General features: G+C 44.2%; 1 protein-coding gene across 4 annotated transcripts in view; it reads left to right on the forward strand.

Moving 5' to 3' along the window:
- Positions 1 to 26,825, forward strand: part of WDR59 (WD repeat domain 59) — an 86,773-nt gene that overhangs the window by 21,414 nt on the left and 38,534 nt on the right. For all 4 annotated transcript variants that reach the window (XM_057534417.1, XM_007198273.2, XM_007198274.2 and 1 more), the window contains 10 exons: positions 773 to 858; positions 1,977 to 2,057; positions 4,244 to 4,281; positions 8,084 to 8,172; positions 11,660 to 11,776; positions 16,080 to 16,157; positions 18,338 to 18,494; positions 22,840 to 22,919; positions 23,943 to 24,075; positions 24,209 to 24,333. In XM_057534417.1, the coding sequence (XP_057390400.1) occupies positions 773 to 858; positions 1,977 to 2,057; positions 4,244 to 4,281; positions 8,084 to 8,172; positions 11,660 to 11,776; positions 16,080 to 16,157; positions 18,338 to 18,494; positions 22,840 to 22,919; positions 23,943 to 24,075; positions 24,209 to 24,333 (984 nt within the window). The remainder of the gene's footprint in view (positions 1 to 772; positions 859 to 1,976; positions 2,058 to 4,243; positions 4,282 to 8,083; positions 8,173 to 11,659; positions 11,777 to 16,079; positions 16,158 to 18,337; positions 18,495 to 22,839; positions 22,920 to 23,942; positions 24,076 to 24,208; positions 24,334 to 26,825) is intronic.

A 26,825-nucleotide genomic window follows, 5' to 3' on the forward strand; every position in this document is an offset into this window, starting at 1 on the left:
TGGCACTAGCAGACCCTGGAAATGGCTGGGAATGTTATTATGAGATGAGGGGGGCTTTTCTTTACACTCCTCTTCCCATTGGAAGCTATTTTGAATCCTTACCTTTTGACAGGAACCTTACCTAATTAGAATTGGAAACTGGCATTTCTGGATAAAAATCTCAGAGCTGTATACAACTGTCTGTCTCTGAGCTAAAATGAAAATCCATCTCATATATATATCAGTTCCGAAATTATTAAATAGCCTACTAATAGTAATTAGTCTATTAGTAATCTTTATCCATTTTCAGTGTGTTTTATGAACTCATGATATTTAGGGAGCATTTGCTGGCTTGTTGTTTCTTTAAGAGAAATGTAGTTTGATTGAAGCTTTGTTTTTCTTCCTTTTCCTTATCGTAATTGTGGTTTCTTCTGGCCCATTTTCCCCGTGTCTTTCTGCTTAACCCTTAAAGAAGTTCATATTTCAAGGAGTCTTCTATAATTTTGCCTTCTAGGACACCCTTTTAGTGGTGATTCTGTTTTCTTTCTCATGCATGTGTTTTTTCAAAGTGTGGTAGGTGGACTCCGGGCATTTGATGGTGGGAAGGGTGAGCTGAGACCATGGAGTGTGACAGCAGCTGGGGAGATGGGTGTGTGACGCTTAGGGCAGGGAGGTCGTTCCTCTGACGGTTGGGGGCGGCTACATAACCCGTAGCTCACGGGCTCACGAGCGTGTCTGCAGCCTTAGTTCAGCCGTAACTGTTCAAGATGGGTTTCCCCTTGTCTCTTTTCAGAGCAACCAACGGGTCGACCTTTATAAGTGGAAAGACGGCAGTGGGGAAGTTGGCACGACCTTACAAGGCCACACTCGTGTCATCAGGTAGGCACAGCCCTCCACTGCTCCCTGGCCTGTCTCACTTTGTCACAGTCCCTCGGGAAGTGAAACAAAGACACCATCCCCCTCCAGGCTTGACCCTCTGTGTTGCATTGGCCCCAGGTGGCTGCTGTGTCCTTAGTAGTCCTGAAGTGATGGTCTTTGCGGCGAGGAACAGCCGGTGTTTAGGAGCCAGCGTCCCTGTAGCTGTTCACCCCGATCCCAGGAGACACTTAGGTACAGCCCGGTCCAGAATAGAGGGTTAGAGCTGTTTGCTGCAGGAGGGAGATGAACTTACGCCCACAGAATCCCGCAGCTCACGGTCGGCGGTGCCCCGGAGCACAGAGACCTTGGGGGCCAGCCCTTTGCTCTCTGTCCAGCCGCGGTGGGGCACCACATGGAGCTCCTGCATCATAGTCTGTTACCCAGATGCCCAGTTGCTTCCCACTCGTGGCCTTCCAGCTGGCTTCTGGAATGTTCCTGGATCCATCCTTTCCTTGGGTCACTGTTTCTGGGTGGGGAAAACTTCTTGTGAGAAGTAGCAGCAGGAAGTGTGGGAGTGGTGAAGCTGACGTGGGAGGTGATGGGAAAGGCCAGAACCCCCCCGGCCTGTGTTAACTGTTTGTGTAGCAAGTGCCTTTCAAGGACTGAGGACGTGGGTGGGGAGGACCAGAGCCCTGCTTGCCCTCCTTGAAAGCTGTGTGGCAACACGGCAGTTTGCCAGTGCTTTAAAGATGTTGGGTTTACTCAAGGTATCTGTGGTTGAGTCTGATTTAAAAAACGATGTCAACAATTACGTGGGGTTTTTTTCTTTGTTTTGTCTTAGTTTGCACAGATGCATGTATGTGCGCTTTTGTGTGTGTATGTGTTTTAAGTTGAAATGCTCCGTTTCTTTTGGTTTGGGGGAGCAGGTGGTAACCAGGGAAGGACCTGAAAGTTTCCTTCGGAGCTTGGTTAAGTCTTCTTTCCCAAAGAACTTTGGAGGTTCCCAGCGTAAACCATGTTCAGGGGCCCATTAACAGTGACTTTCTGAAGCCACTAGAAATGAAATCTGCGAATGCTTTGGAAATGGACTCTGAATTTTTTCTCTTCGTTGTTGTCCTGTTTATTCCTTGCGTTTCCAGTGACTTGGACTGGGCAGTGTTTGAGCCAGATCTCCTGGTCACCAGCTCTGTGGACACCTACATCTACATTTGGGATATCAAGTAAGAACCGTTAAGAGGCATAACCACTTGGCTGTGGGATGATCTGGGACCTTTGTTTTAGAGATCGGGTATCTTAATTTGGTTTTCCCTAGATGCAGACCCTGAGACGAGGAGACGTTGCAGATACGTTGTTTAGGAGGGGACAGAACTGCTGGTGGGGGTGGGGAAGAGAGACAGGATCGGGAAGGCCACACAGAGAGGGTACGTCATCTACTTGGGTGCCACCATGAACAGGTGGAGCTTGGTCTTACTGGGAACGCTAGGGGCTGGTGTACCACTCCCTCCTCAGAGGTGTTGCCCTCCGAGGGCTGAGGAAGCGGGCGTGCCGTCCACTGTCAGTCACTGGCTGAAGGCTGTCCCCGGGGGCCTCAGCTCCCTGGCACTTCAGGCCTGTCACAGAGGTTTGCAAAACGGGCTTCAGCAGCCAGGGAAATCCCGTTGTCAGAGAACCACAAGTTCTGGCATTTGGAAGTCAGGCTGGAGTTTCCTGAAGTGGCAGGTGACGGTGGGGGCATTCTGATGGGTACAGACACACACGTGCTGCAGCGAGCAGTGCTCCAGGGCAGCTGCTTTGCTCTTGGTGACGCTTCACTTCCCCTCTGGAAAGGGGGCTGAGAGCCACCTCGTAGAGCAACTCTCCATGGAGCAAAGAGTGGAGGAGCGCCCAGCCCAGGGCCTGGCGCGTCCTAAGTTCTTAATAAACATCTATTCCCGTTTCTCTTTGTAAAGCAGATTCCTTTCCCCATAACCGTTAACTAGAGGGCCTGTGGCCTGTGGAGTCCCCAGGACAGGACACCCTCTCCCCAACCAGGCCGCTCTGCTCCCAAATGGCAGTGACTTTGTGATGCTTTACACTGAAAGGTAAACTGTAGGCAGAGGACAAGCCAGGTATTGAGGTTTGACTGACCAGACAGACCAGGGGAAGGGATCCCAAGGGAGTAAGGATGCGCACAGCTGACTTCACCTGCATCCCATGCAGGTTAGTGCTTCCGAGGTGACAGGTCTAAGGGCAGCGCCAGAGGAGGGAGAAGGAGCAAAAAATCCAGGGGAAGTGGAAGAGAGGGGCTCTTAACAAGCAAACAACCCCCTGGGAGCTCTGGGGCAAGGGTCCCTCATTTACATGAAACAGTTGTTTTCATAATTTAAAGACTGAAAGACACTTGAACTGACTTGCCTTCTCAGGTCTTCTGAACAGTAAGCCAGGGCTGCAGATTTGCCTTGTCTGGCCCTCCTAGCCCTAGGGGGCTGCCCAGTTCTGTCATTTTGACCATTCGTGGTGAACGGTTGAGTCTCCCATTGTATCCAGGAGTAGTTTTAAAAAAAAATAAAATTGTGGTAAAAGCCACAAAGCAAAATTTACCATCTTAATCATTTTTAAGTGTGCGGTTCAGTAGTGTGAAGTATATTCACATTGTTGTGCAACAAAGCTCCAGAACTTTTTCATCCTGCAGAACTGAAAATCTGTACCCATTAACCAACTCCCCGTTTCCCCCTCCTTTCAGTCCCTGGCAGCCACCACTCTTTCTGTCTCTATGAATTTGACGACTCTAAGTACCACGTGTAAGTGGAATCATACAGTGTTTGTCCTTTTGTGACTGACTTACGTCACTTAGTATAATGTCCTCAGGGTGCATCCATGTTGTAGCACGTGACAGTATTGCTTTCCTTTTTAAGGTCTAATAACAATCCATTGTATGTAGAGACAATAGTGTATTTATCCGTTCATCAGTCGTGGACACTTAGGTTGCTTCTACCTCTTGGCTGTTGGGAACATCCAGAGTAGTTTTCCACTCCACCTTGACAGTGCTGTTGGTTCTTGCAGAATTACGCCTCCACGACTGTCCCGTTGTTCCACAGGAGGAATGACACCAGGAAGGGGTTCTTTTGGCTCCCTCCACCCCCGCATCAGAGTCACCCAGGCCACGCCAGATCGCGTAATTTGTTCTCTGTGGATACAGCTGTATAATTGGAAATTCAGACTTAGCCTCAGCTGAAGAGGCTGAGAAAGTTCACCTCCCTGGAGGGAGACAGGCTTCTCTTTACACTACTTTTCAAGGCCCTCACATTCCCACTGAAGTCCAAGAACCCACTGAAAGGAAAGTGAAGAAATGCGAGCAGCGGGAGAAAGGCACCAGGTGGATGGGGGCAGGTGAACGGGCATTTGATTTCTGACTCTTATGTTTCAGAGATACACGGAAGCCGACCGTTGCGCTGTCTGCTGTAGGTGAGTGGACGCCCCCCCTCCCCCGGCGGCCTGCATTCCCTTCCTTCCACTGCTTCACTCCCATTGACCCCCCATCCCCTGCCCCGGGCTCTGTCCACGGTCGCGTGGACCTGTAAGGTCCGCGTCACAAGGGCCCTGCTCCCGCTCCTCTCAGAAGTTAGAGTCAGGACTGTAGAATGTGGTCAGGAACTTACTTCAGAATTCAAGGGCAGAAGCCACATTGGTTTGTTTCTAAACTTTTTCTTGTGGAAACTTTCAAAAGTGTATAAAACTAGAAGGGGATGAATTGCCCTGTGTTCGTCATCCAGCTTGAACGTTGTCGACGAACAGACAATCTTCCTTCCTCTTTCACCCACTAGCCCACCCACCCCTACCCCTATCCCCTTTGGGATTATTTTGAAGCAAATCCCAAGTGTCATATCATTTCATCAACAAATATTTCAGTAAGTATTTTTAATAAGAGAAGAATCCTTTTAAAAAAAACATAACCACAATACCATCAGCATACCTAAAAATATTAACAGAAGTTTAATGTCGTCAAATATTTAAGCAGTATTCAGATTTCCCCAGTTGTCTCAGTAGTTGTTTGGTTTTTTGTTCTCTTTTTACAAATTATTTGAATCAGAATCCAAATAAAGTCCGTATTTATAAGTGGTTGATATATTTCTCATCTCTTTCAGTTGGTAGGTTTCTCCTCCCTCCCCTTTTTTGGTTTGTTTGTTTTTCCTTCCCTGCAGTTTCTTTACTGAAGAAACTGGGGTTTCCTCACAGTCTAGATTATACTGATTGTGTCCCAGTGGTATCATTTAATATGGGCATACTGAAACTTTGAAATTACTTTCTGAGCTACCTGTTTTCATCATTCTGTTGGAATTGACTATTTTTGCAATTCTGCTTTGGGGCTGTTATGGAGTATTCTCACCACTTCCTGAGAGGTGAACTTGGGCATAGAACCGGTATACCTTGCCCACCATGATGAAGCCCAATCATCAGTATTCTATTCTGGCATCCTTGGTCAAAACAGATCATATTATCTGTCTCTTAAATCCTGCTTTTTTGTATCTTCTTGCGTCATTTGAATTCACATTTGGTGTTTGCTCCAAAATGATCACATGATTCTTCTTTTTATCCCCCTGTACTCCGACACATCATCATTTGAAGGCATTAAACATCACGACTGTATTAAGCAGTTGGTTGGTTTGTTCTGTGAGGTTAGGGACCACGTCTGCCTTGTTCAGGGCTGCAGACCAGGATCAGCCTAAGCGCCTGTCCTGTGGAGATGCTCTGGGAGTGTTTGTTCCATGGATGTGGAACTCAGGCACCTGTGTCTCTTGTGCTGAGTGCTTAACAGTTGTGCTGGTGCCTCCCTCACAACCTGTGCACACACACACTTGTAGGCACTTATGATCTGAGGCATTAGAATGGCCCACAGACGTGGTTGCAGAGGACCCTGAGCTGAAAGAAAGTACTAATGGTCTGTGAATGCCTCAGTCATCCATCCCTGACTTTGTTATTTCTACTTGCAGGTTTCTAAGTTAGATGGCTTATAGAGGACCTCTAAAAAGAAAGATTCTTCTAATTGCTTTCTTTTGGGAGTCTTTCTGAAAAAACAGAGGTAGGAGACTTCTTTCTTTTTTGCACCTCAGTGAGGTCTCAGTGGTGGCAGAGCTCTCATTCCCTGAGAGGTGCAGCCCAGATGTGCGGCTCCCCAGAGCCTGTGGTCCTCCTCTCTCTGTGAGCACATTGTTTATGCCTCGGGGTAGGGAGTCAGTAAGAGCATGTCCGCGTGTGCTCCAGAGCGTTCTGTGTTTCTGAGAACTCTTACGGTCTGGGAGGTCTCCGTGTGACCCTGGTGTCACGATCCTAGTAAAGCACGTTGAATTAGGGGGGTTCCCAGAATCCTTTGGGAGGCTTCATGTTCTGATGGACCACCTACTGGGAAAGGCATATTTTCTTGGAACTCGTTTTCTTTTCTTTTTCCTTTTCTTCCGGTTTTATTGAGGTATAATTGACACACAGCACTGTATAAGTTTGTGTACAGCATAAGGATTTGACTTACGTACATGGTGAGATGATGACCACAGTAAATTGAGTGAACATCCATCATCTCATTTAGACACAACATTAAAGACATAGAGAAAAATTTTTTTCCTGTGTTGTTGAATTCTTTGGTAACTGTCACGTGGAGATGGAACAGTTTTGGTTTTTTTTTAATAAATTTATTTATTTATTTATTTATTTATTTATTTTTGGCTGCGTTGGGTCTTTGTTGCTGCGCGCAGGCTTTCTCTAGTTGTGGTGAGTGGGGGCTACTCTTCGTTGCGGTGTGCAGGCTTCTCATTGCGGTGGCTTTTCTTTGTTTCGGAGCACGGGCTCCAGGCGTGCGGGCTTCAGTAGTTGTAGCTCGCGGGCTCTAGAGTGCAGGCTCAGTAGTTGTGGCACATGGGCCCCGTTGCTTCGTGGAACGTGGGATCTTCCCGGACTGGGCCTTGAACCCGTGTCCCCTGCATTGGTAGGCGGATTCTTAACCACTGCACCACCAGGGAAGTCCCTGGAGCAGTCTTTTCTTACACACTTTCTCCTCTAGCTGATACCATTTCTTGCAAAGAAACTGGGTCTGCTAAGTAATACGCTGCCGTCCTCCAACTTCAGGGGTCTCCATCATTCATTCTTAGGTGACTTAAGGTGCCCTGTGTCTCAAGGAAAAAATAACACAACAAACAAACAAATAAGTAAACAAATACCCTCACCAAAACCAAGCAAGGATAAAGTCTGGGCCTTACTCTATTTCCTGTTAGGTTCTAAGTCCTTGCTTTCTTTCTCATACTCTCCGGATTCTTGGGTCAGGTTGCTCTCCAAAGTCCTGGATCCACTGCGGTGTCCCCAAGTAATAAACACCCACCCAAAGGGAGAGGGTGTCAAAGCAGAAATGTCATGTGTTGTCTGAGCAGAGAACAAGAAGAGGCAGAAGGAGAGTCATCATGTGATTCTGGTTTAACATCATCAACGTGATTATTTTAAGAGTCAGCTGGAAGTGCTGCTATGTCCCAATTTTCCACCTGTCTCAGCCCCTTCTGGCATTTTCCAGTATGCCTCCTCTCTTAAGTAGCTCTTTGGTCGCCATTGTTGTTACCTCTGTGTTCTGGCACAGGACTGAGTCCACACGGCGCCAGGATTGCTCCCTTTCCCTGTCTCCACGCAGGGCCACGTCTAACCGGGCGCTGATGGGGAGTTGAGAGTGGGGCTGGGGTGCACATAACTTCCTGAGGGCAGAATTGGGCCACACTGGGGCTCATTCTTCAGCTCAGCCTCAGCTGGAGGCTGTGTTTTTCCAAGACTGTCCCTCCCCCAGAAACGAAACCAAAAAAACCAGTGTGGGAAGGAGCAGGCTTTGAGCTGAGGCTCTTCTGATTGGGAGCGCAAGCTTGGTGTCGGAGAGGCTGAAGGGCCAGGTTGTGTGATGTGTCAGTTACCAGCCAGCAGAGCTGGGCTGAACCGCTGCTCTGTAAGAAACTGTATCTCCCTGCTGATTCTGCTCGGAGGTAACCTGAAGTTTTTTTTTTTTTCTCCTTAGTGAGATTATTTCCTCAATTAGGTGACTCTGATCCTGTTCCCATGTGTTAATTCATTTATTCTTTGGCTTCATTTTCTCCTTAATGGTGGAGCTGATGCAGTCATAGAAGCTTGAAGAGTTCTGTTCTTACTCATCCGGAACTCATTATCCAGCTCCCCTGGATAAGCTCCTCTCTGGTACTGAAGGCGTTGAGGGCAACAGCTTTCCTCCCCTGATTTTTCTTTGCAGCGGGTGCCTCACAGGTCAAATGGAATAAAAAAAACGCTAATTGCCTTGCCACCAGTCATGACGGGGATGTACGGATATGGGACAAGCGGGTAAGTAATCTTCTTTTTCCCCTCTGAGAGGATATGAAGAGGATGTTGTGAATAGCAGGACTTGTCTTGAGAGACCAGGGTACCCTGTGCAGCATAGTTAATTGCCATGTTAAGATCCTAGTACCAGATGACATTTGCTTCCCGATCAAACTGGTGTTGATGGAAGATAGGGGAGTGAGACATTATGGTCAGTGGTTAAGAAAATGAACTTGGGGAATTCCCTGGCGGTCCAGCAGTTAGGACTCTGAGCTTGCACTGCAGGGGACACAAGTTTAAACCCCGGTCAGGGAACTAAGATCCTGCAAGCTGCGTGCCGCGGCCAAAAAAAAAAGAAAATGAACTTGGCCTGACCTAAGCTAGCGTCCCATTTTGCTGCTTCCTGATTATGACATCAGGTGAGCCACAAACTTTTCCAAGCCTCAGTTTCCTTTTCTTCAGAATAAAGATGATAATAGTGAGTGTGTCATTGAGGGGGTCAAGCCTGGGGGACCAGACACTATTCTAGAATGGTCAGCAGGCTTCTTATTCCTGCCCCAGATTGCAAAGTGAAAACTCATTGTTCTAGGACATATACCATCTAGAATTAAGTCACTGAGGCAGGATACTTGGTATGCTCAGATCTTCCCTTGGAAGTCTAGCTGTGCCGTCAGCCTCAAATGAGCCTGCAGAGTGTACGTTCTCCCTGCATTAGCCCATGGACCTGAGAGGCATGAAAGAGTTGCAGGGTTCTGCGCTGCTACTGTAATGGCAAGTCTGGAAGTTTGATATGTTGGCATCAGTGAGAACAGTGGTGCAGGGAAAGGGCCTCTTCCATAACTAACTGCCGGACGATTGGGTAAGAATGCAGAGAGTAGTCGACTTCTGTAGATCTGGGGTGTAAATTCTGCTTCCTGCTCTGTGAAACCTGCCTTTGTGGGGAGGACCTACTGTTAGTTTTCCTGGAACTTGTTCAGGAACTGTCCCACCTGGGATGCTGCCTGTAAAGTCTCAGCCTTGCTTCCGGCTGCCCTGCTCCCTTCCCCTTCCAGCAGGGAATAAAGTCATACAGTTGGAGAGGAGAGGGAAGTGAAGCAGAGATTGGGAGGCTGCTGGATTGGGTGCCAAGACCTGCTGGGAAACGGGTGTGCCGGCCGAAGCCCTCACTTTAGGTGGCTCTTAGGTGACAAGGTGATTTTATAAGGAAAGGATGGATGGTGCATCTTCTATATGTTAGTTTTATCTCTGTCCCTTTAGTCCAGTCTGGTAATAGTCATTCTTCATCCCTCTTTATTTCTTCAATTGGCAATTGTTTTTATTCATATTTGTCACTGGTATAGCATTTAAATATAGTAAATGGTTTAACTAAAATGTTTGGTTAATTTGTAGTGCTTGTGTATTTGCTTTAGACTGTTTTCAGAGCCATAGGCAAAATAAACAATTGGGTATTTAGCCATGAACTCGGTCAGGACCTATTTTCCAAAACAGTAGCTGTGTTCCTTATCTTGTAGAAATATACTGCTGAACTGTTTCTTTCTAGCCTTCTGATTGGTCTACTCATAACCCTGACTTCCCTTAGCGAGCCTTTTATCTATTTTGTTTAAAGAGCTTTAACTTTTTCTTGGCTATTAATACTTAGGACTTCTGTTCATATGGATTGTAAAACTTGTTGGTTGTAATTTCACTTCTCTGGCACTTTCTAGTATCAAAGCAGGACTATTGGCAGCAAGCATCACAGGCTTAAAAAAGTACAGTATCAGTGGTAATGTTGGATTTTCACTCAAATTCGTAAATGACTAGTAATACTAATATTTCTAAGTGTTTATTATGCACAGGCATTGTTCTAAGAACTTTATGTGTATGGATTCATTTCTCTTTATAACTAACCTTTAAAGTAGGTAATATTATTACCCCATTCTACAGCTGAGTAAACTGAGGCACAGTTTGTTGCCAGGATTTAAATTCAGGGAGGCTGGTTCTGGAGATTGCACTCTTAACCTCATAGACCAGTGCTGATTACAGAAAGTAATACGTGCTCTTTGTTGAAAATATAAAAGAGAAAATAAAAATCATTCATAGTCCTGCCCTAGAGACAAATGCTAATATTTTGGTGTTTTCTTTTCTTATGCTGTTTTTTAAAACATGGTTTATCATATCATATGCATAGTTATGCATACTTTTTTCATTTAACATTACAACAAATGCATATCCCCTGTGTTATAAGCTCTTTCTAAGTATAACTTTTAGTGGCTACATTATATTGTATCAGACAGCTGTACAATAATTGATTCTAACATTTAATTATTCCCCACTTATTATTCATGTTGTTTCTGGTTTTCTAGGTGTTCCAAATAACACCAGGATGAACATCTTTGGTACCTAAAGCTTTTTGTGAATTTAGGATATTCCCTTAAGAAAGGAAGAATTTTAAGTCTGTTGATAAAAATTGTCCAGTTTTTTTCCGGAACAGGTTATACTATTTTATATGTACACCAGCAGTGACAAATGCAGCCTCACTGCATTGAATATTATTTACAAGTATCTTCTAACTTCATTGCTTAAAACAATCTTTTAATGTTTTAATGTATGAATATATTTCTGAGGTTTCCTTCTGAATTTGTTTTATATATGCTTATTAATCATGTATTGTTTTCTTTTGTGATGTGTGCTCCATTCTCTTTTTGAGGTCTTAGGGCTTGATCATTTTAAGCTTGGTGGTTTTCCGATATAGAGAACAAAATAGTGGTCACCAGTGGGAGAGGGAAGGGGGGAGGGGCACTATAGGGGTAGGGGATTATGCGGGACAAACTATTATGTACAAAATAAGCAACAATGTTGTGTTATATTGTACAACACGGGAAATAAAGCCAATATTTTATAATAACTATAAATGGAGTATAACCTTTAAAAATTGTGAATCACTGTATTGTACACCTGTAACATATAATATTGTACATCAGCTATACTTCAATTAGAAAAAAAAAGATTAGTGGTTTTACCCCCAGGATTGGGGTTGGGTCTGTTTAGATGTCACAGCCCCTCTTTGTGGGTGATTGTGAGGAAGGGGAGCAGGAATTGCAGACCACGGTACCAAAGGAGAAAAGCATCCACTACCTTGTGTCCTTCATTAAGGCTGTTCCTGGAGCCGGAGCGGAAGTAGATAAGGCTCACAGGCCCGTATTCAGAGCACGCGTGAAGGAGAGCTGGAGAAGTCTTCTGTCATTTGTTTTAAACAAAACAAAGCGGAGTTTCTTAAGAATAGAGGCGGTCTCTGGGAGTTTTGTTGTTGTTGTTTTGGCTGTGCTGTGCGGCATGCAGGATCTTAGTGTCCCGACCAGGGGTCAAACCTGTGCCCCCCTCCAGTGGACGCGCGGAGCCCTAACCACTGGACCGCCAGGGAATTCCTCTGGGAGTACTTTTGTATTCCCACTCGGCACCCAGCAGACTATTATATGGTGGACACTCTGAGTTCCTTCTGAAGTGACAGCTCTCGTTGCTGATCCTGTTGCAGAAACCCAGCACAGCAGTGGAGTACCTCGCAGCCCACCTCTCCAAAATCCACGGCCTGGACTGGCACCCAGACAGCGAGCACATTCTTGCTACCTCCAGTCAAGACAACTCTGTCAAGGTGAGCGGCGCCCCCAGGGCAGTTGGGGGAGCGTGCTTGGGAGGCATCAGGGGTGTGTGAGCACTTCCTTCAGAAGGAAATTTGCAGTAGGTTAGCATGGCACGTGTTTCAGGGGTGCATGTGCTTTTTGGGGAGCTGGGCAAGTACACCTGGTTATGTGGTCCAGCGGGAGTGATGTAGTAGCACGTATCTGATATGGCTCCTGGCATTTGTTCAGAGGCTTTTCTTCTTTCCCTTTGTGAAAGGAAGTCAGAGACAAAAACATCTAGAAAGGAAAAAGAAGTTTACTTGCCAAGAAGTTGTCAGGAAGTCCCATTTCAGGACTGGCTCATCAAAATAAAAACACAACAGATAAACAAGTAAAGGAGAAAAGCCCACATGGTCATTAAAGTTACTAAGTTTACCATTAGTCTGGGGTGGAAAAAGAGCAATTTTCTCATGTGATTATCACATCTGCAAAAGTTAGGACATCTTCGATCATCAGCATTTCACAAGTAGAGATGGAGTTGTTTTATTAGAGATTCTCTAACTTACAGGAAATGCTCAAGGATTTATGTGTGTCAGTGACCCTATTATTTTTGGTTTCTCTCAGTGTTTCTTGTTTGTTTACCCTCTCTGACTGTGGGATGTGATATGCACCCTTGTTCGAAAGGATGCAGGGCACAGAGTTAGCCGTGCCCCACAGTTCCTGCATATGGTCAGGTCTCTGCCTGGAAGGACAGAGATTTGGCCGCAGAAATTTGCTTAGCAACTTTAGGATTCAGCCTCAGCAATTTAATGCTTTGTTTTATTTACATAGGCATGTACGTCTTTTTGGTATGGTTAGCAAAGCTAGAATCGTACACTCAGGCTTAAAATCTAACTTCTGTCTGGAGGTTTGTAAATCCCCTGGGGTTGTAATTTATTCTTATGTGCCAACAGTGGTTTTTCTGTTTGTTTGTTTTGGATTTAAGTGTTTGTCCCCATACCCCATCAGCTTGTTTCCCAACTTCAGGAACCAGAAATCATCCGATTCACCTCCTTCTCTTTCTTTGAGGTCCCCAAGTTTGTCAATATTCACTGAAAACTTTACTACCCTTGAGGCTGGGATTCCATAGGTAATAAAGCAGATAACAGGCCAGTTTCCACATGTGAAACAGTCCTTATTCCTTACTAGTGGGCTTAGCTTATGAATTAAATGAGATTTTTGGCATGGTATTTGATTTATTCCACTATATCCTGGTAGGAAGACAGTTTTTATTGAACATATACAAATAACATAATTGTAAAAAGTGAAGCAATTTAGAGGCGCTTATAATAGTCAACCATTGTTTTTAGTAATTGGTTGATAAGGCTCAATGCATGCCATTTTTTCCTACATAATCATTTTCTTTAGTTTATCTGACAATTTATTAGCTTATAATTTATAACAATAATTTTTATTCTATTTGTCTTTTGTGGATTCTAAGGGGTCTGCTGGAACAAGATACCATTGAATGAGTTTCACTTCACTTTGTAGATTGTAAACTGTAAAACTGTTGAATTGAGGGTTAGAGCTAGATCAAGAAGAAAGAAAAGAATTTTTCTTCTATGGCCATTAAAAATAGAACATGAACCATAATGAAATTAGTTCATGTCAGTTTGGATAGCCGATTGTTTTTTTCCTTATCTTGGGGTAAGCAGGCTATTCTACAAAATTGCCGTCTTCCAGACTGAGTCCTGGAAATCCAGACCCCGTCCCTTTGTCCATTCTGACATGTTCATAGTATTAGGTGAGCCATATTGAGAAACCTGTACCCAGAGGCTGTTCCCTGTGATGTCAACAGTCAGGAACCTGGTTCTTGACCGAGGCTCTTCTGACATTTCTTCAGAAAAATTTCTTTTTGGTCCCTAGCTTGGCGCAGAGGCCTTTGGCGATGGTGAGAGGAAAGCAGAAGTTACCTGTGGATAGGAGGCGGCACGGCTCCGGTTAACTTACTGTAATAGCCAACTTTATCACATTGAAATAGACCGGAGTCCTCTGTTCAACTATAACGTAATCATTTCATAAGACCCCAACAGTGATGGCCTTGAGAATAAGAGCTTTTTATGAACAGTAAGGACTTTTTCCAGGGTCCTCTATTTATCCCATAAATTATCTGACATAACTGTCACCAATTGATGAGCATATTTAAATCTAGAAACAAAATCCTTTTTTTTAGAGGATTAATTTTATTGGTAGTTATCATTGCCGGTCTTTGTAAATGAATGTGAATATACTTTTGTCCAACCTGAAAAGTAAACTATTGCTGAAGTGCATTCAGAGTAATAATATTTTACTTGTATATAATCAACCCAGGGAGGTTGAACTTCTCTTTTATTTGCTAGTTTTTCACATAGGGTGGACCTGGTAACAGGAAAGCATTCACAAAGTGTTGGGCTAATTGAAAATAAGGAGAATGCCAAGCATACCTAATTATTTCTAGTTTTCCTTCTTTTATAAGTTGAGGGAGCAAGTCATAGTTTACCCCGTGGCCGTCTGGGAAACCCAAAAGCAGTTTAGATGGAAATGACATCTTAACAGTTTTATTATGTTGAATATGGGACTTGAATTCGGCAGAAAAGAGTTGTCAGAAGAAACAAGAATTGCCTCATGCTATACCTATATAGTTCCACCCTCCCCAGCCCCTAACTTCTGGCAACCACTGATCTGTTCTCCATCACCGTAGTTTTGTCTTTATGAGAATGTCATTTAAATGGAATCATGCAGAATGTAACTTTTTGAGGTTGGCTTCTTTCACTCAGCATAATGCGTTTAAGATTCCCCCAAGTCGTTTTAAGAATCAGTAGTTCATATACTTTTTATTGCTGAGTAGTAACCCACTATATGGATATACTACAATTTATTATCTCTTGACCTGTGGAAGGACATTTGGGCTGTTTCCAGTTTTTGGTAATTGTGAATAGAGCTGCTGTAAACATTCGTGTATTGACTTTTTTCTGTGAACAGAACTTTTCAGTTTTCTAGGACCAACATATAAGAATGGGATTGCTGGGTCACATGGTGGGTGTGTGTTTAACTTTTTAAGAAACTGCCAAACTGTTCTCTGGAGTGGCTCCTCTCACCTTTTTTTTTTTTTTTTTTTTTGGTCCGTGCTGCGTGGCATGCGGGATCTTAGTTCCCCAACCAGGAATTGAACCCGTGCCCCCTCCGGTGGACTGCCAGGGGAGTCCCCTCCTGTCACCTTTTTTGACAATCGTTCCTTAACACCTGATAGTTCAGAGTTTCAGTCTTGGCCCTCCTACCTTTGGTGCTCTGCCATTTCCTGCTTTCATGGCAAATGCTTGAGCTCTAAGTGTGTGTTTTTCTGTTAAAAGCATAGACGTCTCTAAGGCTCAGTTTTTGTCTGGCTCACCTGTGTGTTCCCTGCACCTTCCATGTTGGAGTGGGTGGAAGAGTGGACGTGGGTGGTTGGGCCCCAAATAGTCGCACAGTCACCTTTTTGCTGCGTGAGCTTGACAAGTTACATCGTTTAGCAATTTAGCTTCCATCCTTGAAAAAGAGATTCATAACACCCACTGTATGATTGTTGTAAGGATTAGATGGGATGAAACTCTTAAAGCTCTAAACATCTGTCTAAAATGCAGTCAGCGGTCAGTACATTTTTAACTACTAACAATAGCGGTAGTTAATTTAGTAGTTAAATTACTCTATGTGGTGTGAAGTGATACAGGATGAAAAGTTGTCACTTCTACCTTTCAACTATGAAGGTGGTTTAATAGGCAGGCTGGCAGTGATCTGCCTCAAGGAGTGATCCTCATGTGTTCACAGAAGTCTTTGTTTCTCCTATAATGTTTCTAAGTGTGAAAGGGGCGTTTCCTGTGTGTCTGTCACAGGAGCATGGCCATGGGGGCTGACTCAAATGCACTTAGAGGACAGAAAGCATGGAGTTTGAAGGCTATGCTTATTTCTTTTCTGTTTTTTTTTTAATATTTATTTATTTATTTGGCTGCATTGGGTCTTAGTTGTGGCACGCGGCATCTTTGTCGAGGCATGGGGGATCTTTCGTTGCAGTGCACGGGCTTCTGTCTAGTTGTGGCACGTGGGCTCAGTAGTTGTGGTGTGCGGGCTCTCTAGTTGTGGCACACAGGCTTAGTTGCCCCATGGCATGTGGGATCTTAGTTCCCCGACCAGGGATCAAACCCGCATCCCCTGCATTGGAAGGAGGATTCTTAACCACTGGACCATCAGGGAAGTCCCAGCTATGCTTAGTTTGATAGTTGAGTTTTGTTTTTTTTTTTAATGGCATTTATTTCACAAATTATCCTGCTTTCTTTCTTCCAGTTCTGGGATTACCGCCAGCCTCGGAAATACCTCAATATTCTCCCTTGCCAGGTGCCTGTCTGGAAGGCCAGATACACTGTGAGTGAGATGCCCTACCTCTTGCTCGGAAACATTATCTAGGTGTTTTGGACAGAAGGGGCCAGGGACATTTCCTCTTATTTATTTGTGAGGCAGTTTTCTCCTTCTGTCTTGGTTTAGAAGTGGGACAAAGGTGGTAATGATGGCATAAAAGCTGTTATCGATTTAAAAATTTTCCCTTGGGTCGTTGAGTGAGACTCTATACTAGAAGTGCTAGACTAGCTGGGCTGGGGAGCTGGGCAGTGTGAAGGTGGTCAGTAAGGCAGGGGAGGAGGATAAGCTGGAGGGTTGAGAGGCTGGAGGTCAGTGGGTCGTGGTGGAAAGAACTCTGGCTTTAGATTCAGAAGACCTTGGTTTAGGGCTTGGCAATGGCATTTAATTTTTTTCCCCAGCTTTACTGAGATATAATTGACATATAACATGGCATAAGTTCAAGGTATACAACATGTTGCTATGTTACACTTACATATTGCCAAACAGTTACCACTGTAGCATTTGTTAACACTTCCATTGTCACATAATTACCATCTCTTTTCTGCAATGAGAACATTTAAGACCTACTCTCTTTTAACTCTCAAGTATATCATATGGTGCTATTAACCATAATCACACGCTGTACATTAGATCTCCAGAGCTTATTCATCTTATAACCAGAAGTTTGTACCCTTTGACCAGCATCTCCCTGTTTCTCCCACCCCCAACCCCTGGTAACCACCGTTCTACTCTCTTGTTTCTATGAGTTCAGCTTTTTAGATTCCACGTATAAATGATATCATACAGTATTTGTCTTTGTCTGACTTATTTCACTTACCATAATGCCCTCAAGGTCCATCCATATTGTGACAAATGGCAGGGTTTCCTTGTTTCTTGTCGCTGAATAATATTCCATTGTATATGTACCACATCTTCTTTATTCATTCATCCATTAATGGACATGTAGGTTGTTTCTATATCTTGGCTATTGTGAATAATGCTGTAATGAGCCATTTAATATTTGTGTGGCCTTGGACAAGCCACCTGTGTTTTTTGAGTAATAGTTTCCTCCTGTGTCAAACATGAATAATAGTGTTTAATATGCCTTGCTCTTTTTAAAAATTGTGATAAAATTCCCTATTTTTAAGTGTCCAATTCGGTGGCATTTAGTACCTGTACAATATGTTTTCCCTTTGGAAAAAAAAACATGTATGAAAATGCTGTATAAACCACAAAATGCTACAAGTATAGTGGATAGGCTGTTATCGACCCTCCAACTTTGTTGCCAGATTGATAATTGATCAGAGATAATATATTTCCTTCAGTGTCAACTTGAAAGGGAGCACAGGGATGAATGAAGGTATCTTTATGCATTAGGCTGCCACCTGCTGCGTCATGGCGTGAAGAAGAGAATTGGGGTATCACTTGGCCTTCGCATCTGGGAGCACTTGGGAGGAAGTCAGGCATTGCTCTTGTGAATTGAAATACTTCTCTGGATTAATATGTTTGCTTTAAAAAATAAACAGGAAAGCTCAGGAGTGCTGCCAAGAGGGCAGGAGAAAATAAGTGTGCTCTTAGGTGGCTTTGGCTTAATTCCTTAAAGAACAGAGTCTGCCTATCAACCAAATGAGCCCCTTAGCTACCTCGCAGATTGGGTGTTTATAAGTGGAAAGTGTCAGTCCTGAAATTGGAAGGTTTTCCTTTGCAAAGCTGTGGTCTTGGGGGCAGTGGGAAGGTGCTGCTTCACGTGGATGGTGTGCTTCTGGTGCATTTCCACATGGCAGGGTTTGTTTGCTGTCTGGGGTTACCCTCAGTGTGCCTTGCACGCTCATTCTGGGAATGCACTCGATAACTCTCAGAGGGAACTTGTGGAGAGGAGCCGGGGTGTGAAACGGTGTGTTCCCGTGTGCAACCCCTAGAGCCATTTGCTTATTTTACATTAAAAAACGTTCTTCTCCAAGTATTTGGCTTAGCTTTATTTTTTACTTGCTGTGGTCCCTTCCATCAGCAAAGAAAAAAAAAAAAGGAAAGCAAATGAAAAGTAGATGTGATGGTCAACTGACGGTATTTGGAAAAATGTTCCCCAGATGGGTTGGGGCCTCCCATCATCCAGTTTATTTTAATTAGGCGAGAATTCCAACGTGGGTAACTCAAGACTCAGCGGATTCTCCCTGGAGCAATGCCTGCTTTTCCCTCTTTTGCCACAGCCTTTCAGCAATGGATTGGTGACCGTGATGGTTCCCCAGCTGCGAAGGGAGAACAGCCTGCTCTTGTGGAATGTCTTTGACTTGAACACGCCGGTCCATACCTTCGTAGGCCATGATGATGTGGTGCTGGAATTCCAGTGGAGGAAACAGAAGGAAGGTGGGTGGGAGGGAGACCGCCAACTGATTTCCCCCTGAGCCCTGCTCACCAGCAGCTCCCGTCCGGGTGGGCCACGAGATCGGAGGGGAGGATCCAGGAACAGGGCTGGCTTAGGAGCGGGAGTCAGGGAACCTCCCCCTTTAATCGTAGGTGGGTGATAGGGTGTGTGGCTGTGCTTCTTCCCCCCAAGTCCATCCTCTTGTGTTCTGTGCAGTCTCTCTCCTGTGTGGAAGGGATCTGGAGAGGTTGGTAGCCTTGCTGTTGGATTACTTCTAGAGCTGAAAAACTCTGGGGTCATCACACACTCAGAAATCCCTGGCACTTGCTTCTTCCCCCCCTGTTTTTGTTTGTTTGTTTGTTTGTTTTGTTTTGGCTGCAACGTGTGGCTTGTGGTATTTTAGTTCCCCCATCAGGGATCAAACCCGGGCCCTTGGCAGTGAGAGTGTGGAGTCCTAACCACTGGACTGCCAAGGAATTCTCCCTTCCCCGTCTCTTGATGAGGGAGATGCAGGGTCATCGTCAGTACCACCTACCACGTATTCCCAGTTCTCTTCACAAACACACAGTGGTGTTTCACCTCCCAACCCCTTGAAGATAGGTTTGGCCACATGACCTGCTTGGATCTTGAAACATGAACGAAAGTGATGCAGTCTCTTTTGGGTTGAAGTGGTAACAGCCAGTGTGCAATTATTTACTCTCCCTGCTAATGCCGAGGTACCTGGAGAAACTCCATGTGGCGCTGCTCCCACTAGGGTGGGGGTGAGGTGAAGATATAGAGACAGCAGGAGAGCCTTGCATTAAGCCACTGAGATTTGGGGCTGTTTGTTATTGCAGCTCAATCTAGCTAGCCCTCATTCCTGCATCATAAGTATAATGGGGGTCAGGAAGCCCTCGGCCTCAGTTTCTCCACCAACTCACCATGCAAACTTAGTTGCAACCTCCCTTGTCTTGAGATCTTATTGCCACACTCTCTAAATGTTTTCCAGACCAAAAGTATATTTCATGGTCTTTCCATATCACAAAAGGAAAACCGGGCAGTGGAGTGGTGTGACTTGTCCAGAGTCCAGGAGAGGTCACTGGTGGACCTGGGATTAGAGCAGTCATCTTATCCCAGCTTGTTTGTGACCTTCACAAGCCTCTTCTAGGATCGTTTTTTTGTTTTTGTTTTTGTTTAATTTTTATTTATTTAAAAATATTTATTCATTTATTTGGCTGCATTGGGTCTTAGTTTCGGCACATGGGATGTTTGTTGCGGCATGCAGGATCTTTCACTGTGGCACGTGGGGTCTTCATGGCAGTGCACGGTCTTCTCTCTAGCTGTGGTTCAGGGGCTCTAGAGCGCACGGGCTTAGTTGCCCCGCGGCATGTGGGATCTTAGTTCCCCGACCAGGGATTGAACCCACGTCCCCTGTATTGAAAGGCGAATTCTTAACCACTGGACCACCAGGAAAGTCCCTAGGATTGTTTTTGATAGGAATCTTTTGATCATGCTCTTAATTTTCCCATCTTCATTTCCATAATCTTACTTGCTTCTAGAAACACGAGGCTGCTTGGTCTCTATCCCATCAATTTCCATGCTTGACTTCATCTTTCAACTCTTTGTCCTGCATTTTGCCATTGAAAAGAGATGATAGAGTTTCCCCATGGTCTGGCAGCGAGAGGTTGGCCTGTAGTTTCGGACTGAGATAAAAAGTTTTTAGCAACCCATTTTCAGTTGTCTGTGTCATCTGTAAGCTGGCAGGGTGAATTGTATAAATTGGGGCTGTCTAGCCAGTAGTGAAATTTTGAGTACAAGTTATAGGTGTTTTTTTAAAATTCCTTTTTATTGTGAGATATATCATCTACAAAATTGCATAAAACATGTAGAGTTTATAACATGAAAATCTGTGTGACTACCACCAAGGTCAAGAAAGAAAACATTGCTAGAACCCGGAAGCTTCCTGATCACAATCCTTTCCCTTTCCTAGAGGTAAACACTATCCTAACATTTACGGTAGTGATTTCTGTTTTTATTTTTACAGTTTACCACCCATTTCTGCATCCCTAAAAATAATTTAGGTTTGTTTGTTTTTGAACCTTTTATAAATGTAATCATCCTGCATGTATTCCTTTAAAAAAATTATTTATTTAGTTGCGGCATGCAGACTCTTAGCTGCGGCATGCACGCAGGACCTAGTTCCCCGACTAGGGATCGAACCTGGGCCCCCTGCATTGGGAGCCCAAAGTCTTATCCACTGGACCACCAGGGAAGTCCCCATCCTGCATGTATTCTTATATTTTACTTCTTTCTCAACCTAATGGTGTTCCATTTTCTTTTTACTGCTGTGTCTTCTTAGTCAGTTTTTATTGGACCACCTCAGGCTTTGATGTTGGTTTTTCACTGTGGTGAAGGAGCTCTCAGAGGTAGGAAGAGAATCAGGATGTTGTGGTCCAAGGAAAAGGATGCTTCATGAAGGAATCGGAGGTCATTGGTTTTGGGTTTTGCTGAAGGATCTCCATGCAAAGTAAGAGAGAAGCACTTAATTGTATAAATAGGTATAAATAGGAAGCCATACGATCATTGAGAGACCAGTTCCAAAAGCGGATTGAGGAGGGAAGCCTGATTGTAAGACAACAGAAACAGAGGCAGCACGAACTGGTTTTGTGAATGAGGTTGCCTTCAGAGGCAAGGAGTAGACTAAATTCCTTGGAGGAGGCTGCTGCCCTCTCTGTTTGAAGGCAAGGAGAAGAGGCAAGAAAGGGAGTAGGTGTGAAAGCAAAGGCCCTTTGAAAATAGGAGGGAATAGGGCCAAAGACCCAAGTAGAGGAGTTGGGTTTAGAAAGGAATTAGGCATAACTTTTCTTCAAAGTCAGGGACATGAAAAGAGGCTGGATGTGGAGTCAGAAAATTGTTGCTGGGACTTCCCTGGTGGTCCAGTGGTTAGGACTCCGCACTTTCACTGCCGAGGGCCCGGGTTCAATCCCTGGTCAGGAAACTAAGATCCTGCAAGCCATGCAATGATGCCAAAAAAAAAAAAGAAAAAAGAAAATTGTTGTTATGAACTTGGGCTAGATGGTGGTTCTCATGACAGGTAGTAGCTCAGAATAGTTGCTGTCTTGATAGTTGTGCACAGGGATGTATTAAAACATGGAGGAATGAAGGCCTGGTTGAAGGCAGTGACACAGAGAAGGAACTTTGGCCCTCACTCGCTCTGTTCTCTGTTGCTTCGGTTTCCCCGTCCATAATATGAGGGAATTGAATGAAATTATTTCTACATTCTTTGCTCTCTGAAGATGGCCATAAAGAAGATTCTAGATACTGCAGAATTACCCTGAAATGTTCTGATCTTTCATAAAGCTCTTTCAGAAAGTACCTTGGAACTTTTTATTGATAGGATAATTTCCCTTTGACCAGACCTATCGTGTGAAACTGCAATTCAGTCAGTTAAGAACATTAAAGATTGATTATTCCTTTTATAAAGAGATGCATTTCTTTACCAAAAAATTATTTTAAACAGTAAGATGTCACGATGCATTTAAAACAATTCATTTTACAAGCAACCTATTCATCCCCAGCTCCTCTGGAGCACGTAAAAGGAAGAACATTTGTGGAGGTGAAAGTTCACTGAGACATTAAATCCCAGCATCACTCTTCATTTGCTAATTTGTGAGCTATTATTTCACTTCTTTTAAGTTTCTGCTCAGGACTTCCCTGGTGGCTCAGTGGTTAAGAATCTGCCTGCCAGTGCACGGGACATGGATTCGAGTCCTGGTCCGGGAAGATCCCACATGCCGTGGAGCAACTAAGCCCGTGCACCACAACTACTGAGCCTGAGCTCTAGAGCCCGCAAGCCACAACTACTGAGCCCGCGTGCCACAACTACTGAAACCCGCATGCCTAGAGCCCGTGCTCCACGACAAGAGAAGCCACTGTGATTAGAAGACCGTGCGTAGCCACGAAGACCCAACGCAGCCAAAGATAAATAAATAAATTTATAAAAAAAGAAATAAAAATAAGGTTCTGCTCAAAGGTGACTTCCTCAGGGAAGTCCTATCTAAAAATAGTTCCCCTGTCAGTCTCTATCCTCTTATCCCATGTTATTTTTTTCATAACATTGTCACTGCTGGACACGTTATTGTATGTTTGTCTATTTCCACCATTGGAATGTGAGATCTGTAAAGACAGAGATTCTTGTATTCATGTTATAGCCCTAGTGCCTAGAACAGTACCTGGCATATAGGAGATGTTCCATAAATATTTGTTAAATGGATGAATGGATGAATGAATCTCACCCCATCGCAACCTGTAAGAAACTTGATGTTGAATCCAGAAAAACCTCCACGATTCTTATCTGATGATTTCCAGGGTCCAAGGACTACCAACTGGTTACGTGGTCACGGGATCAGACCTTGAGAATGTGGCGGGTGGATTCCCAGATGCAGAGGGTATGTATTCAATGACGCTGTGGAGGAATGCTAACTGGATACACCAGAAACATAGGATAGAAGATTTGGTAGTTGAAGAAGTTAGAGGATACGTGATGGACATTTAATACGTACTTGCTGGTTGGCCGAGTGGCTTGTGTATGCTACACTGAGGCTTTGAGGTGTTCAGGAGCCCACTTCAGTATTCAGCACTTGAAGGCTGCAAAGCCTCTGAATGTCTTTTTTTCCTCTTGTCCTGGTCTAAGATAGTGTGGGTTAGCATACTGAGCAAGTGGCCTGGGGGCTTCATTTCTTTCTCTTATAAATGGGCTAGAAAATCTGCCCTGGCACTAGGCAGTGTTCAGAGTCCTCCACGTTCATCAACAACACCTGTTAAGTGAAGCCCTTTCCAGTTTTTGCCCCATAAGTTGTATCTGTTCTTATATGAAGCACAGTGGTCCCTGTGTGAACTGCTTTCGTGGCCCTTGCTTTGCTCTGCCCCATCACGGGGTTCTGTCTTCTCATCCGGTGGCTAAATTCCTTGAAGGTGGGATCGCTGTCTCACTTGTATTGCATCCCATACAGCACTCTGTACAGAGTGGATAGAAAATTCTGGGTCAGATTTGCTACACTGCTTAGTACCAAGTCATTCATGAGCAATTTTGGTCAAATATCATCACCTTATTGCCTTTTAAATCTGTTTTCTCCAAAAAGTACCATTTGCTCCAAATGCTTTGAGGTTATGATATTTTTGCTCTTGGGTTGGCTGAATAACTCCATCAAGGCTGGAGTTTAAAAGGTTTTCTGAGATTTGCGTAAACTACGAACAGGATAAAACATTTTCCAGGGTAGGCTAATAGAGTCTGTTACCCTGTGTATTTAACCAGGGAGAATTGGTGATGGGCAAAACTTATTTTGATTGTATCAGTTTGGGGCTGACATCTCTCTCCTTTGTGATTCCCATTTTTAAGTCAGAACTCAACCAAACACGACAGTCCTTTCCACTGACTTCTCTAGACCTAGATCTCCTCCCCTCTGTTGCAGCTTTGTGCAAATGACATCTTAGATGGTGTTGATGAGTTCATTGAGAGCATTGCTCTTCTGCCGGAACCAGAGAAGACCCTTCACACTCAGGATACGGATCACCAGCACAACTCCAGCCACGGGGAGGAAGAAGGTAATTGGTCACACTGATGTTTTCGGTGCGGTGCCTCTCTCTGCATCTCCGAGTTGAGGCAGATACCCCAGAACTGCTCTCTGAATCCATTTCAGAAATCTTTTCCAACAAGTTACCCTCTCTCTCCTGCTAGTCTTAAAGGAAGACCCCCCAAGCAGCCTCCTGGAAGAGAAGAAATCAGAGCAGCTGGGCCTGCCTCAGACTCTGCAGCAGGAGTTCTCCCTGATCAACGTGCAGATCCGCAATGTGAACGTGGAGGTGCTCAGGCTTAGCGAACTGTCTCTCGCTTGCGGTTGGCGGTTGGTGGTTGGTGGGTGAGGGGACTATTTCAGCCATGATTTAGGCTAGTAACATAGCTTTGCTGCTCTAACAGGGAAGTCTCTGTGCTTGCTTTTTTGTTTTCTAGGTTATCTAAGGACATAGATATTTTACAAATGCAGATTATTTTCCCTTACCCTATTATTTTCTCATAAGATGAACCAAGGGATAAACTGATGCTCAAATGTCTTAAAATCTCCTTAGATGCTCTAACGCCTCATTTTACTCTATGTGAAGATGCTCAGCTCCTGGAAAGTTTAGTGTTTTGGTGGGGGTTACTGGCAAAGTTAATGGCAGGGCTGAGTTTGGAAGCCAGCCTCTTGACTCTCCAAGGCTCTTAGTACTTTGCTGTACGATCTTGCCTTGTAAGCTGATCATTTCCTCAGAGATTTAGATGCATGTTAAGAAGGTGACCAAGCCTCTTTGTTCATTTAACACACGGAGAGGTTTACTCTTTTCCTTTTGGGCAGGTACTGAAATTCTGTGCTTCAGGGAATTCAGTCTTTCTGTGAAGGAGTTTTAACACTTGATTAGTTTTTCTTTAGCCCAGATTCAATTAACAGTAGGCCTGGATCTTTGCACTTACGTAATTGTCTCATTTGGCCTTTAAAACAGTTCTGCAATAAGTGGTTTTATCCCCACTCTACAGATGAGGAAACAGAGACACTACGAAATGAAATAACTTGTCCGAGGTCAACAGCTGTTTGAATCCGAGTCTCCAGATTTCCCATATGTGTGACTCTTTTTGCCATCCTCCAGCTGCCGTCTCTAGTTGGCAGCACAAGAAATCAAAAGAGATAAAGGATTCCTTGATTAATTGGTTATCTATATCAACTCAGTTTATATTCCCTTTGTCCCAGTTGAGAACAGTTTGGATATCTAGTGATCTAGTCTAAGAAGGAGATCTTGATTCCTTTCCCAGGACTACTTTTTAAAAATTACTGAGAGGGACTTCCCTGGTGATCCAGTGGTTAAGACTCCACACTTCCACTGCAGGGGGCGTGGGTTCAATCCCTGGTCGGAGAACTAAGATCCCACGTGCTGCGTGGCATGGCCAAATAAAAAAATAAAATAAAATAAAATAAAAATTACTGAGCTATAATTCACATACCACAAAATTCACCCTTTTAAAGTTTACAGGGACTTCCCTGGTGGTCCAGTGGTTGAGACTTCGCCTTCCAATGCAGGGGGTATGGGTTCGATCCTTGATTGGGGAGCTAAGATCCCACATGCCTTGAGACCAAAAGACCAAAACATAAAACAGAAGCAATATTGTAACAAATTCAATAAAGACTTTAAAAATGGTCCACATCAAAAAAAAAATCTTAAAAAAAAAAAATAAAGTGTACAATTTAGTGGTTCTTAGTACATTCACAAAGCCATGCAGCCATCACCAGTGCTACTTCCAGAGCGTTTTCATCATCCCCAAAGAAACCCTACATCCCCTAGCAGCCTCTCCCCATTTCCTGTCTCCCCAGCCCCTGGCAGCCCCTCATCTCCTTTAGAGAGGAGGATTTTCCCAGGAGTCCTTTTTTTTTTTTTGACATCTTTATTGGAGTATAACTGCTTTACATTGTTGTGTTAGTTGCTGCTGTATAACAAAGGGAATCAGCTATACGTATACATATACCCCCATATCACCTCCCTCTTGCATCTCCCTCCCACCCTCCCTATCCCACCCCTCTAGGTGGTCACAAAGCACCGAGCTGATCTCCCTGTGCCATGTGGCTGCTTCCCACTAGCTAGCTATTTTACATTTGGTAGTGTCTGTATTTCATTGCCACTCTCTCACTTAGTCCCAGCTTACCCTTCCCCCTCCCCGTGTCCTCAAGTCCATTCTGTACGTCTGCGTCTTTAATCCTGTCCTGCCCCTAGGTTCTTCAGAACCATTTTTTTTAAAATATTCCATATATATGTGTTAGCATACGGTATTTGTTTTTCTCTTTCTGACTTACTTCACTCTGTATGATAGTCTCTAGGTCCATCCACCTCACTACCAATAACTCAATTTCACTTCTTTTTATGGCTGAGTAATATTCCATTGTATATATGTGCCACATCTTCTTTATCCATTCATCTGTCAATGGACACTTAGGTTGCTTCCATGTCCTGGCTATTGTAAATAGTGCTGCAATGAACATTGTGGTACATGGCTCTTTTTGAATTACGGTTTTCTCAGGGTATATGCCCAGTGTTGGGATTGCTGGGTCATATGCTAGTTCTATTTTTAGTTTTTTGAGGAACCTCCATACTGTTCTCCACAGTGGCTGTATCAATTTACATTCCCACCAACAGTGCAAGAGGGTTCCCTTCTCTCCACACCCTCGCCAGCATTTATTGTTTGTAGATTTTTTGATGATGGCCATTCTGACCAGTGTGAGGTGATGCCTCATTATAGTTTTGATTTGCATTTCTCTAATGATTAGTGATGT

Source organism: Balaenoptera acutorostrata, chromosome 19, assembly GCF_949987535.1.
Source record: "Balaenoptera acutorostrata chromosome 19, mBalAcu1.1, whole genome shotgun sequence".
Lineage (NCBI taxonomy): Eukaryota > Metazoa > Chordata > Mammalia > Artiodactyla > Balaenopteridae > Balaenoptera > Balaenoptera acutorostrata.